Source organism: Cucumis sativus, chromosome 5, assembly GCF_000004075.3.
Source record: "Cucumis sativus cultivar 9930 chromosome 5, Cucumber_9930_V3, whole genome shotgun sequence".
Classification (NCBI taxonomy): domain Eukaryota; kingdom Viridiplantae; phylum Streptophyta; class Magnoliopsida; order Cucurbitales; family Cucurbitaceae; genus Cucumis; species Cucumis sativus.
In genome coordinates, this window is record NC_026659.2 from 27,243,903 (window position 1) to 27,258,340 (window position 14,438).

The window sequence follows — 14,438 nt, forward strand, 5'->3', positions numbered from 1 at the left end:
ACACTCTAATAAACTTGGATACACTAACTTAGCAAAGTAGAGAACATGTTTTAGATTTATAATGTCTATATATGTAATTTTTGGGCAAATCACAAAAATAATTCCTAATGGTAGTTAAAGAGTACTTTTATGTAAGTTTTAAAATTGGGGTACATCCAACCTTCCAATTTACACAATTATAAATTGTCACATTTGTATCAAAAGTTACGAGTTCAACTTTATAGTATCGTTGTAAGTTTAGGATTGTGATTTTTAGTATGCAAAATAGGAGGAATTTTGGTATTTGGCAACAAGCCTAAAATTCTTCAATAAATCGAATGGGACCAAAAAAGAAAGGAAGGAAAAGTAGGGAAAAGGAGAGATTTGAGTGAGCCAAATGTAGGCGATGGAAACAGAGTTGAAGTAGCTCAAATCTCCCAACGAACGCCTCGTCCTCTCCGCCCTTTTTCTCTTAAACTTCTCTTCCAAATCTCCACACACACTTCTCTCTAACAGATCTTCTCCATTTCTCCAATGGCATCCCCCTTCCTTTCTCGAGCTGCTCTCTCCAGCAACACCACCTCCGTTCCATTTTCATTCTCTTATTCAGTCTCTTCTCGCCTCCCATGGAGCTCTTCTCGTTCACACACCTCAGTTCCCGCTAATTATCGTCGGAGGCTTCCCGTCATTCAATCCAAGATTAGGGAGATTTTCATGCCTGCCCTTAGCTCCACCATGACCGAGGGCAAGATCGTTTCGTGGGTCAAATCCGAAGGGGACGTTCTATCCAAAGGCGAGAGCGTTGTCGTTGTGGAGTCTGATAAGGCCGACATGGATGTTGAGACTTTCTATGACGGAATTCTCGCTGCTATTGTTGTTGGAGAGGGTGAAACTGCTCCTGTTGGAGCTCCGATTGGTTTATTGGCTGAGACTGAAGAGGAAGTTGCTGAGGCTAAGGCTAAAGCTGCGTCTAAATCCACTTCGGCTCCTGCAGCTCCTGCGGCTGCTGTTTCTCCCTCTCCTCCCCCTCCCTCTTCGAGTCCTGCTCCGGCAATATCTCAGTCATCGCCTCCGTCGGACGGGCCCAAGAAGATCGTGGCTACTCCTCAGGCGAAGAAGCTAGCTAAACAGCATAAGGTGGATATTGGATCGGTAACTGGTACTGGTCCATTCGGTCGAATTACTCCCGCGGATGTGGAGGCTGCCGCTGGAATTGCCCCTTCGAAGCCTGCTGTAAGCAATGTAGCTTCACCCGTGGCTGCTGAGGCTGCCGCGGTTCCATCGAAAGCTTCTGCAGCTCCTTCCAACTTGCCTCCTCCAGTTCCAGGCTCGACTGTTGTGCCATTCACGACAATGCAGGCGGCGGTGTCTAAGAATATGGTGGAGAGTCTCTCTGTTCCTACATTCAGAGTTGGTTATCCGGTGTCCACTGATGCTTTGGATGCCCTCTATGAGAAGGTACATGAAATATTTGCATGATTTAGTGGATTTTTCCATCCGTTTGGAAGTTGTTGACCATTTAATTGGGCAATTGCAACGATTTCAGGTGAAACCAAAGGGTGTCACAATGACTGCCCTCTTGGCCAAGGCTGCTGCAATGGCCCTCGCTCAGCATCCTGTTGTAAATGCAAGCTGTAAAGACGGGAAAAGTTTTACGTATAATAGCAACATTAATATTGCAGTAGCCGTGGCTATCAACGGTGGGTTGATAACACCTGTTCTTCAGGATGCAGATAAGGCGAGTTGATTACTTTACGGATTAATATCGTTGGATGTACTGAGGCGTGTTATAGATATTGTTCTTTTGGGTATCTTCTTATTTTTCTTTTATCATTGCAGTTGGACCTCTACCTGCTGTCTCAAAAATGGAAAGAATTGGTTGAGAAAGCTAGATCCAAGCAGCTTCAGCCCCATGAATACAATTCAGGTACCAACACTTCCCTGTGTGTGTTTGAGTTTACCTAAGCCATGGGGCGGACTGAAATTGAATTGTGCTACCTGTAGGAACTTTTACACTTTCCAATCTGGGGATGTTTGGAGTGGACAAGTTCGATGCTATACTTCCTCCTGGCCAGGTGAGTAATCAGAGTTTGGCTATACATAGGCAATGGATTTTTCTGGTCCCTTTGTTTCTTTGCGTTTTGTGTTGATTATTCCACATTATTTCAGGGAGCTATCATGGCCGTTGGAGCATCAAAGCCTACTGTTGTCACTGATGCTGATGGCTTTTTCAGCGTGAAAAGTAAAATGTTGGTGAGTTTTCTGTTTCTTCTAACATTTTGTTCCGTTCTCATTTCTGTTTATTATGAATGCTGAATTTAAGGTTAGTTACTGTGCAGTCCTAATCTTAAGAGGAATTAGTTAAGCCAATAAGACATCTAAACTATATTGAACTGTATTCATGGATCATGATCAATACAAGGATTCTTAGGTTAAGCTTTCCGAAGAAATGTTAACAATAGTTCAGGAAATGAATGGAAGGCATGGAAACAGACAGGCCCGTGTTTAAATTTACACAGGAACTAGTTTTATTTGCTTGAAAATGACTTGTGTTTGGTTGATAGAAATGAGATCTGTTAGATCTGATCTTGATCTTTATACTGTCTAGTATCTATCCTACCTTGGAGAAAAACGATGTTAGAATTTCTGGCTTGGACTTTTTCTTGGGTGTTGGCACCAGCGAGTATAAGCTCCCTAGAAAGCCATTTTTACGGGGGTTCTGTATTACAAATACACTTGCAAGAGAAGCCAGAGAGGGAATGAAGGAAAAGCCTTTATGAGATTACCATTCAGAGGGTTTGGTAGAGAATATGTCAGATTTGTCCTTGCACCCTGTCCCAGGGGGCATCACTATAGTGCCCAAGAAGAAGTCATGTAGCTCTATCAATCATTAAAATTTCTTCTGATATTATGGTTCCATCAAAAAGAGCGAATACAACGTTGGCTACTAAAAATTTCTTCTCCACGAGAGAGTAAAATATGTAAAAATGGACGGAGAAAGCCAATCAACCTTCCTAGAAGTCTTCTCAAGAAAGGGCACTTTTACACTTACGAAAATGGATTTTGGTCTTTTTGGCCATAACCGTTGGATCTATTGCCTTAACCATTTAGGATTTTCAGCAATGCTTCTTTCCTTTAAATGTGGCCAACCAAATGGAAGGTCTTTGGTGCTCAGTCCTATTTTTCTGATTATATAACAACTTCAGTTCGGTTTTTCAGTCTTGAAGCCACTGAATACTGATTTTATTCGGTTGGCGCAACTGAGCACCCTATTTGGCATACAGCTGACCTTTGCCTAATTTCATGTAACTACAAACTTCCACTCTGAATATTATTAGAGATAGCAAGTACATGCGTACATAACGACATTTCATATCTCCACAAAGACTTAGAGGGTTGGTAAAGTTTATCTGTACTTATGGTAGTGGTTTTGTGTAGAGCAATTCTTCTTAATCATTCTATAATTATTTTCTTGTATTCTGGTGTGGTGTGCAAAGCTTCTAGTCTAGTGGACGTTGGCGGAAAACCTTTCTAGTGTATAGACGTCTTATTGACTGGCAAATTCTGCATTTTGCAGGTGAATGTGACTGCTGATCACCGAATAGTTTATGGTGCTGACTTGGCTGCCTTCCTTCAGACCTTCGCAAAGATAGTTGAGAATCCAGAAAGCCTGACCTTGTAGAAAGTCTTCATTTGCATATTTCATGATCAATTAAAACTTGACTGCAGGAGGAATGAAAAACAAAAGTCCTTTTGTTTTTGTTTTTTGTTTTTTGTTCTTTTTTGGCCACGGAATGATGGAAGCTTAAGTTAAATAGAGTCCCAGAGGAATCCCTTTTGTGCATGAGGTCCTATTGATACTTTATTTTGATAGATACTTCATATTTATTTTCTATTTCTAAAAGATTTGAAGAGTAATAATGAGTTGATTTACTTTTTCTAAATTGTTGTTGCGTATGGAAATGTAATTGGTAGAAACTCAATGGAAGAAGTTCGTTTTTATCCATTTGACAAAGATATTTGATAAAGAAACAGTTTCTTAAACAACTCCTAACCTTCAAACTTTTGCCGGACAATAGTTTACGTTGAGAATCATATCCTTCAACTGATCCAAATTCTACTGTTTTTCCCTTTTGTTTTATACTCAAATTGAAAGGTACTGTGACCTTTTACCATGATCTGTCCTATACTCCAAAACGATCAGACGTTATGAGTTCAAATATTATATATATACAGATAATAACACTAAACAAAATGTGTAGTACAAAGGAAAATAGTTTATGTTGAAATCATATCCTTCAACTTTCTTTTGCTACCAACTCCGTCAGAAATGAGGTGCTGCTTTGCTTTAGATAGGATTAGTGAAGAATCAATTGTCTACATGAGGTCAAACGTCACCAGTCCAAGCTGATCTTCCTAGAAATGTAAAGCTTGTCAATATATTCTATAACCGGGCCCGAAGCATTGATATACCTTCTCATTTTCTTCTCTGCCGACTGATCTGTAATGGCGAAAAAGGTGCTGTAAATTTACTTGTGCATACAACATATTTAGCCCTATAATTAGGAAGAGTAAATGAAATGAGCATCATACTGGTTTCGTTAAGCTTTAACAAAAGCTGCTCCCTTGTTGGAAGAGTATACATTCCAGCTGAAACTGCTGTTCTGACTGCCCAGCTATGGTAGGGCGCGCATACTCGGGTATAAGCTGTTGAGGCAGCATCTCTTAATGAATATTCACTGAAGGCACAAGTGAGAAGTTTGGTAAGTTTCCCCTTTTCAATATTCAAATAAGAGGTCCAAAATTGATGTAAGTATCTGCTGACGGATGAAGAGGTTTGAAGTTCAAATACTGTTGACTTCCTATTAGATTCAAGCCTTTTTTCCTTTTTTTAAACAATATTATATTACTACATTATGAATATGGAAAGAGAGTTTGATCCCTGATGCCTGCCTATATGAACTAGGTTTCGAATTCATGGATCCAATTAAGAAGCATTTAATCATTCATATAAATTCTTCTGTAGCGGGAGAAACAGGGTAAAGATGATCCAAAGATCAGAAGGTAACGACAAAACATTTTTTCTGTAAAAAGGGTGAAACAAATCCATCACTTCATGAACTTCTGAGAAACATTGACAAAAAAGGAAATGGACATTACTTCTTCCATCTTCATTGCAAAAAGTAATATCAAAATGGTTAGAGAGCTTACTCAGTGGACATGAACTGTTCAAACAGAGCTCTAATAAGGTCCAATCCTTGCCGAACTCGACGCAGATTGCGAGAATGGCTTCCAGGCGTTTTGACCGTGTCATTTGCAATATCAGCATCAAGTATCGTATGCAATGTCTCATATTTCTTGGAAGCTTCCACAAGATCACGCACCTAAAAGCAAAAAAAAAAAAAAAAAACTCATAAAATCGGGGTGATTCCATTTGAATTCCAAATATCATTGACCATTCAAATTTCATTCTATTTGCAATCTGATAAAGAAACAAAATAGAAGATGAAGAATTTAGAGGAATATAACCTTGGAGACGTACTCTAACTCAGCGAATTTGAAGGCGAGGCCAAGAGAACTGAAAAGAATAGAGACAAGAGAACAAGCATCACAGAGCGTATCCAATCGGAGTTCTTGAGAAGAATTCTTCAAAGATTTTACTAATTTGGCAAGCCCTTCGAAGGACTCGGCTATGGCGGTAAGGGGGGTCGCACCATTATCCATTTTTATGGGCGCTCAAAATCCAAAGCCACATCCACCACCATTATACATGAAAGTTTTTTTCACAGAATCATTGGAGATTTCAAAGAAATGGAGACTGAGAGAAGAAAGTAATGGGAACCCAGTTGGGAATTTGCAAGTAATGGAAGGAATTTCAACTTTTCTTATGTGAAGAATCTGTAATGGAAACTGGGGATTTGGATGAATGTTTCTTTTTATTTCTTATTGTGTGGGTTTGGGAAGTTGGGAAGTTTGCTACGGATGCGGTTTGTCCAACAGAATTTTGAAATTTCGAAACGCTGAATAGAGGAGAGAGAGAAGAGAGAGAAAGTGGTGTATGGTTCATGGCTGTGTGCTCACTAATTTCGCGTCATATCAGTTGGAAACCTTCTTAGAAAATCGAAATAATAAATCAACCTTTCATTCTCGTTTTTATTTTCTTCTAAAAAAAACATTTTGTGTTATTAAATCAAACAAATATTTACCATTTATTGAAACGAAAAAAAAATGTCTCTGGAATTAAAAATACAAAAAATTTACAGATGAAATAAAATAAAAGATGTACTTTACTTTTATTAATTTTTAACATATTGGTATTATTTCTGTATAAATGTCTAATCCTTTCTCATTAAAAATGAGATGCATTGAAGTTCGATTAGATAACATGGTTAAGGATATAAAATCCTCCATTTTGTTAAACTAATAAAAAATAGTTAAATTACAAGTCGAATGTGCGGTAATTTCTCTACAAAGTTAAAAACTTCAAATTTCTATTAGCATATTAAATAATGGTATTTTTTTTTTTTGGGTAGATATACTATATCTGATATAGTATAGTAGATTAGTAAACTGTAAAAAGATAAAATAAATAAAAACTTGACTAAATCTGTTGTTAGTACTATAAACAACATCATAAACTAAATTGATAATTTATGGAAATTTTGACTTAGTCTCTTCCTAGTTGAATGGACCATAGATGATTGTCCAAATTAATTGTCAGAACAAAAATTTCAATTGATCCTTTCTTACACTTGCATTCTTAAGAAGCGATAGATGTTACATTTAGGATGTAATTAATATAAACGAGTATCCACAATCATGTACTAACACGGGATGAGATAAATCCATATGACTCCCAATGTCACTAAGAAAAGATAGATAATGTCTTGGATTTAGATATAGTGATAGCATTTTTGCAACTTTTTAACAAAAGAAACTTTAGTACTTACCGTCCTCTGACCTTAGGAACACTTATGAATGTGAAATTGACAGATAGTACGGATTCCATTACATTTTTATAAGTTAGAATGATCACCATGCCTGTTTGATCCTTTAGCCTAAGAGACCATCACTGTCAAAATAATAGACTCGGAAGAAACCCATTTTTGGTAACGGAAAAAAAATACAAAGAAAATGTGGAAAAGGGAAAGATAAACAAGGGAATAGAATAAAAGGTAGAGATGAGAATGAGAGAAGGGAGTACTGAGTTGCGAATTAAAATTTAAGGGAAAGATACAGAGAGAGAAAGAGAGAGAGAGAGAGAGAGAGAGAGAGAGAGAGAGAGAGAGAGAGAGAGAGAGAGAGAGAAGGATAAAACGCATCTTCACATCTATGTTCACAGCAAACACAATTCACAATGTTGCCAAAGGGCGAAAAAAGATAAAAGACAGATTTAAAGAGGGAAGCACGACGGATAAATACAGATTCTTTCCTTTTTGTTTAGATGATGTTGGATTCGCTGTCTTTTTCATATACCTTTTTTTTCTTTCACTTTTCTTTTTCCTTCGTTTTTTTGGTGGGCTTATTAAAATTGGAAGGAGAATCGGGACTTAGTTCTGATTACCCTCAAATTCGTGGATATGATCTAAAAGATAGTTGGCAGCCATTTCCTCGTTTTTGTTGCATGCAAAGAAAACCTCCACAACTAGACCTCTGTCGAAACCCATATCCTCAAGCTGAATGGAAAACGAAGACAAAAAAAAAAAAAAGAAAAAAAAACATCAACGATAAAGTTAAACAAAACCAGTTGAATCCAATTGCCTCTCTCTTAAAGTTATATTACATTTTAAAACGTTCAAGATCATGTCTATTTGGATCCATTTACAGATAAGTTCCAAAGCTTAAGGGTCCATCTTATAGATTCTTTACATTTTCAATGGTGTCAAGCTCATTGATCTATTGTTAGACTTTCTTTTTTATATTCAAACCTACTGTTAGACTTGAATTAAAAGGTTGAAAAAGAAATTTTTTAATTTATTATTTTAATAAATTGGTTAAATTTTAAAATCTGAAAAGATGGCATAAAATTGAAAGTTTAATGATCTATATGATGATACATATAGATAATTAATTGAAAGCTCGAAAGACCAATTAGACACTTAAAATGGACAAGATGCCAAATTGAGAGAATTTCACTTGTAATTGGATATTACATATAGATAGATAGAATTCTCTCTAAAACAGTTCTGGTTATCTAGTAATAGAGAAGGTAAACTAACCCGTTGAATGGCTTCACGCTCCTCCGGGGTTACAGTTATAGCCTGGGGCATAGCCTCAGCTAGCTGCCCAAGTATATTCCTGAACAAGTTTACAGATATTATCATTAATCCAAAAACTTCCATCTTTGTTTCAAAATAAGTGAAAGAAAAAAGACGCACCCTTCTCCTTCGAGGGGCTCATTAATCAAGCGAAGGAAGTCAGGTTGATGATCTTGAATAAGCCTAATCAGCTGAGGATTTTGTTTACCCAACTCTTGAAGCATAGGCTGAAACAAAATTAAGGAAAAGGAACTTGTGTAAATCGAACCTCATGTTTAGAAAAAGGTATTAATAGTGGATGAAGCACCTGGAGTATCTGAGGGTTAGCTCGGACCATTGCTCGCAAAGCTTGGAACTGAGACAGGCAAAAACAGATTTCAGAAGCAGGAGATACATGAAGTGAACGTGCCAGTTTGGAATAATTAGGAAAGAGAGAGACCTGAGGACTATTTCGTAGAAAATCAAGACTGCCGGAACCAACAGCTCCGGAACCAAGATTAGGCAAGCCCTGAAGAAAAGACAATTAGGTCCATTAATTTGCAAGTTTGAAAAAGCCCACAATTGCTTGAATTTCCTTTTTCCTAGCAAACTTGTAATATTATAACAGGCCTATCAAGTTGCTGAACTTATCTTTTCCTACCTGAGGAAAGAGATCTAATGGATTAGCATTTGGGCCAGTCGATGACGGCGCAGATGCAGGTTGGGCTGGCTGTGCAGGTTGAGCAGAAGGGTTGCTTGCTTGCACGGTAGACGGAACTCGAGCAGGTGGGGCTTCAACTTGTTCAGGTATTCCCTATATATGTGATAATTTTGTTCAGGCAATACATCCTAAACAAATTAAACTTGGAGATAAAAGTGTGCCCATTTATTCCTTCACCACACAGGATCGGATCATCAAGCCATAGGAAGTAAAATTACAGGCCAAGGCCCATTCCCCGACTGAAGGAAATCCTCAAAAGAAAACTTAACTAAAATATAACGAGTCAAGAATAACAGGAGAACTGGAAGATATTAATGAACTTACAGAATAAAGGTAATCAACAGCCCTTTCTGGATTGTTGTAAGCAGCACGGAGCGCCCGAACAACAGTGTCCCTGTCCCAAACCCCTTCGCCCATGTCAAGAATCTGTTGGACAGTCTCCTCCAAGTTACTACCAGCAACCAGGTTAGAAGCTGCTTGGCTATAGACATCGGCATCCGGCCTGTGTTTCAGAGTGTAATAGAGAAAATTTAGAAAACTAGAACTCTGAAGAGAAAGATAGAGAGAAAGATCCTATATAATGGAAGATGGAATATGAAAAAACATCAAGAGAAGGGTAGAAGTCCTCACAAAACAGTAGTTGCAAGAGATGGAGCTGGAGCTGCAGCCGGAGTAGGAGTAGGAGTAGGAGTAGGAGCAGGAGCAGGAGCAGGAACAGGAACAGGAGTGGGAGAGGGAGCGGGAGGAGAAGAAGCAGTAACACTAGCAGGCCTGAAGTATAGATCATTATGAATTATAAATGCTCCGAGAACAGTTATTCCGGAAAGATGTAGTGAAAGTTGGCGATAAAATCTAAACTCACGGTGCTGAAGTTGGTAATGGAACTTCAGTAGTTGACACTGGAGTAGCAGCAGGTGCAGGGGCAGTGCTCTGTGGTGCCTGCAAGTAGGTCATTATCAAATATATCTCCCATTTTTTTCATCTTTATTTCCTTTCTTTAACAGGAGAATTAGTAAAAAAAACAATATTTTATGGAAAATAAATAACAAAATTGAAAAACTCTGCTTTAACTCCAACAGATTGGCGACAGAACATCAAGCATCATCATGAATATTTTTAATGCGATTATTTGGAGATAATCATGAGAATAACTATATTATAGTACATCGATCTCTTCAAAACAAAACATTATGCAATTAGTATTGAAAAATCATATTGTCATTGTCAATAATATAAATACCCGAAGATAGGTTTTTATTGTCCACTATTTTAAGAAGAAAATAAGAGTTGTTTTTTAATAATAAAAAATAAAAACATCTTTCAATCTTAACATAAGAGTAACAGATAGCTTCACTCAATAATGTGAAAATGGCCAACCTCTTTCAGAAACAGGTATAACTATTAGCTAACTAAAATAAATACAAACAAAAATTAAATACTGAAAAGCTCAAACTAGAATTTGATAATACCATCCAACAAACTCAGTGAAAAACAGAGAGAAGGAAAAAAAGGGAAGATAAAAACAAGATAAAAAGTGAATTAAGTCACCACCTTTACCACTAGCCAGTAAACATAGAATTGTTATTCCTTACCTTTGCTACTGGCGCAGCATGTGTGGTAGAAGATGTCCCACCTGATGAACTTTTATTCTACATACAAAAAGTGAGGGAAAAATATCATTTGAAGCAAAACAAAACGTAAAGATAATGAAGAGAAATAAACAAAAGGGTTCACACTTTAACCAATAAGTAAAAGTCGCAATATGATCTAGTAAGACTAAGCATATCACACAATGCTGTGCAACTTAGGAACATACAGGCAAAAACAATCTCTTCCATGTCAGTGCCGACACTTCCTAGCATGAGCTCTAGACTACCAATTATGAGCCTCCCACTCAAGGCAAGGTCATATGAGCATTTGCAAAATATTTCCCCAAACCAACAGTAAACAGTCATAACACTAAAAGAACAAGTAGTCAAGGTTTAACAATCGGTTTTCTTTTCTTGTACCATTTTTTAAATAAAAAACTGGCATTAATTGAAAAAAAAATATTTTTTCATATAAAAAATAAAAGATTACATCGACCAGGGAGGCTAAATAGGGAAGCCCTAAACCTCAACTTCTTCCCAAGACCTCTCCACTCAATTGAAAACCATCTCCTATTTCTCTCCAGCCACATCCCTCATAAAGTAGTAAAAAGGCAGACCACCAAAGTATACAGCCCTTGTCCTGATGAGGGTGGAATAACACCTCCAACAACAGCAAGCAACAGCAACTGTTCCAGATAAGAAGGATGTTTCAGAATTGTCCTTACAAAACTGATCCACCCAACCAAACTTGCATCCTCAAAAAGAGATATATTAACCCTTTTTCCATAAAGTTCAACCACGACAATAAAAAAGGCTCAAGCCAAAACACTTATCCAGGTGCAATTCAGTGTCAAACATGGTTGACTGAACTATAGAATCTTGTTTCGTTTTAGCATATAGTTCAGTTATGTGAAGCTTGGCTGGTATTGGCATTCACGATAACTTTATGATGATGGTGTGAGGTAACATATTTTAATTTAAACAAGGAATCAAGATTTTCTTTGGTAACAATAATAATCTTGTATCTCCCATGACTATTATTTAAACGATCCTTCCTATTATAAAAATGAAGAAATTAACTGCATTACCTTTGTTAACATTATTACAATAAAACTATTTTCTGCAACTTTATTTTCCTCCAGTGTTGAGCTATCTTTAAGGACTTTCCCTTGATGGATAAGCATCTGCTGTGCTGCAGGGTAAACATCAGCACCCTGAACAGTTTCTATGTTTTTCTTCACATCAGCAACCTAATAAACAACAAAAATCAGTTTCCGTAATAAAAAAGGAAGAAGGTATATTTGCAAAAAAAATAATAGTTAGATGCTTAACGCACTGCCCAAGGGAGAAGGTTGAAGGACAGTGGGTTGACAAGACGCAAATTACAAACCCAATTGCTCGTTCAAGAGATAGTTAGATGCTTAATTATAGAGGAGGCATTTGCTTCAGGTAGAAAAATAATTTCATCTTTACTCTCTAGAAACATGTGTGAAAAAGTATTTGCAAAAAATAGCAAGTAGTTCCACAAGAGTGCAAAAAGGAGAAAAGTTAGGCACAAATGTGAAGTGCTTCGCATGGAGTGGCTACAATTTTTTGAAATACTACAATGGGATTGAATCACTTTACAACGTGATTACTTAATTTTACAACGTGATTACTTAAAGGATCAGTTTAAAGGAAAACTACAATAGAGATAGTATTTTATTGCTGGGCCACATAATTTCATCACTACAGTCTGACCAGTCATTGAAAGACCAAGAAGAGATAATAAAATGTTAAAAAATATAGAAAAACAAATAAAGTATCAAGAAACTAATTATCACAAAAGAAATTGTGCTTAGAGCAAGAGAAAGATAGGTTGGCTTTGGTTTTGATGTGATCAACAGAAAGCAGTAAGAGACGTCTAGCTTACTGTACTAACATATTTATTTAGAGTTGCACGAATGTTATGTTTATACTCAAATTAGACTTATAGGAATAGTTCAGAAGTGTATTTAAATTTCAGTTTCTTAGTGTTCTCAAAGTTCCTCAACGATGCTCCTTGTTTAAAACATTAAATACATTTCAGGTTTTTAGTTTACTTATGATTAGTAGGGGATTGATATACCATCCTTCCTTTCCTTTATTGAATATCTGAATTAGAACTGAAACAATTCTTATCCATTCAAAGGTTCTCTCCTACGTTCACTCAATCAATCAGATTTTCTCCCTGCCTTCTTTTTCTTCCTTATTGCTTCGAATTTAATATATCATTCATAAAATACAAGCAGCGAGATCAATTCTGGTCCAAGTCCCCTGACAACAGTTGGGAAATGAGTTGTATGATTGAATTAACAGGCACGCAAGTGTTGCATTAACTACGCAACTCAATGCTAAGAACGACAACGACAACAATCTAAACCTCCAGTAGCAAAAACTCCTTAATATTTGCAAGAAAAGAAAAACATGAAACAAAATAAACATTTTAGAATTAGTGCAGTGACGATGATGAGCAAGATTCAAATTCCAAATCACAGTACAAATTTAATCACACAAGAAACAACAATTCAACAACCATCACATAAACCCTAATTACACTTCAATTCGAAGTAATTACCACAGACCGAAATCCAAAACCTAGTTGGAGAGCCTCGATTCCGAGCCAAGGTCTTAATGCGAAGGATTCAAAACGAAAAAAAGAAAAGCAAAACTAAAGCCGATGAAGATAGCAAACTGACCGTATCTGCAGGCTGAACTTCGATTTCGAAGTGTGAGCCCTTGAGAGTCTTGACAAAAATCTTCATCTTCGAAAATTGATCGCTGCCTTCGCGAAGATGCAAGACCACAGCAGCAGGTCCGACGTCGGAATCGAGAGAATTATGCTAATACCCTAGAACGAGCAAAGGATTCGAACGACGGTAACCGAAAGCGCAAGTAAAGAGAGCAAGAAGGATTGGATCAGAATTCCGTGGTTTTATATAAGAGGTTAAAAGTTATAACTACGCGCTATTTGGCGCGTTAAGAAAACGCTCTTAAATGATTTTGGTGGGATGTTGAGATAAAAAGGCGCGTGGGAGAGCGAGTGATGGAAGAGTTTGTGGTTATAGGTAGATGATGATAGCTGGAAAAATGAGTAGATTTTTGCATTTGTGTATCCGACGTGGCCTTCGACTTCGAAGTGTGCGTATTCCGAAGTATGATATCACCGCTTGATTCGTTGGATTATGTTTATCCCATCAATTTAGTGCCAATTTTACTTCTTTCTTTTCCCTTATTGGAACTACACACAAATGGTTTTGAGAAAGTGTCTAGAGCTCGATAGCTCGATACTTCGGTTAGGTTACATTATAATAACTCACTCCACATTTGAACAATTAATTATTTTAACAATTCATTCTTATTATAGTAAAACATTCTTCAATTTAATAGTTAAAATGATCAATTATTTATCTCTCAAAAGTTTTAATGACTGCATTTATTTTGACCGTCAATTTCAACAAATAATTCTAACAAAAAAATTTACCTTTAATGCTCCTACTTGCGACTTGTTTAATTGTTTTTTTTAGAGTAATCCTTTGGTAAAACACCTATAACAATTGATATATATAGTTTGTTTTACGAATTTATTTGAGGTTTGAAGTGAGAGTTGTGTATTTGCATATTAAAAAAAAGTTCATAAAATTTGAATTAGAAAATAAAATCTAACTCCATTAATTCTCTATGCTTATTCACTTTTTAATTCAATTAAAGTAGTATAACAACTTCGTTCACCAAGAAACACACTCGATTAACCACTCAACTTAAATAGTTTATTACGGTATTCTACAATCAATCTCTGTACATCTCTAATACATAGTTCGTTTACTTTGTCAATGCTAAAAATTATAGTATAATCTCACGTATTTTGGGATATCCGTGATATTAAGCATATAT

General features: G+C 36.7%; 3 protein-coding genes across 3 annotated transcripts; 1 reads left to right on the forward strand and 2 right to left on the reverse strand.

Moving 5' to 3' along the window:
• Nucleotides 1-328: 328 nt before the first annotated feature.
• LOC101220730 (dihydrolipoyllysine-residue acetyltransferase component 4 of pyruvate dehydrogenase complex, chloroplastic) lies at nucleotides 329-3,923 on the forward strand. The gene is made up of 6 exons (XM_011657468.2): nucleotides 329-1,437; nucleotides 1,526-1,717; nucleotides 1,819-1,906; nucleotides 1,984-2,054; nucleotides 2,149-2,232; nucleotides 3,557-3,923. Exons 1-6 carry the CDS (start codon nucleotides 514-516, stop codon nucleotides 3,659-3,661), a joined length of 1,464 nt encoding a protein of 487 aa, XP_011655770.1. The 5' UTR covers nucleotides 329-513; the 3' UTR covers nucleotides 3,662-3,923.
• A 107-nt stretch (nucleotides 3,924-4,030) lies between these two features.
• On the reverse strand, nucleotides 4,031-7,140 carry LOC101213411 (ACD11 homolog protein). The gene is made up of 4 exons (XM_004135357.3): nucleotides 5,509-7,140; nucleotides 5,191-5,363; nucleotides 4,573-4,718; nucleotides 4,031-4,480 (listed from the first exon to the last, which is right to left on the reverse strand). Exons 1-4 carry the CDS (start codon nucleotides 5,701-5,703, stop codon nucleotides 4,374-4,376), a joined length of 621 nt encoding a protein of 206 aa, XP_004135405.1. The 5' UTR covers nucleotides 5,704-7,140; the 3' UTR covers nucleotides 4,031-4,373.
• A 139-nt stretch (nucleotides 7,141-7,279) lies between these two features.
• On the reverse strand, nucleotides 7,280-13,472 carry LOC101220491 (ubiquitin receptor RAD23d). Its single transcript, XM_011657469.2, has 12 exons — nucleotides 13,244-13,472; nucleotides 11,615-11,776; nucleotides 10,530-10,586; nucleotides 9,800-9,876; nucleotides 9,568-9,708; nucleotides 9,262-9,439; nucleotides 8,878-9,030; nucleotides 8,677-8,745; nucleotides 8,545-8,592; nucleotides 8,358-8,464; nucleotides 8,199-8,277; nucleotides 7,280-7,655 (listed from the first exon to the last, which is right to left on the reverse strand). The coding sequence occupies exons 1-12, from the start codon at nucleotides 13,307-13,309 to the stop codon at nucleotides 7,530-7,532; spliced, it is 1,263 nt and encodes a 420-aa protein (XP_011655771.1). The 5' UTR covers nucleotides 13,310-13,472; the 3' UTR covers nucleotides 7,280-7,529.
• Nucleotides 13,473-14,438: the final 966 nt, after the last annotated feature.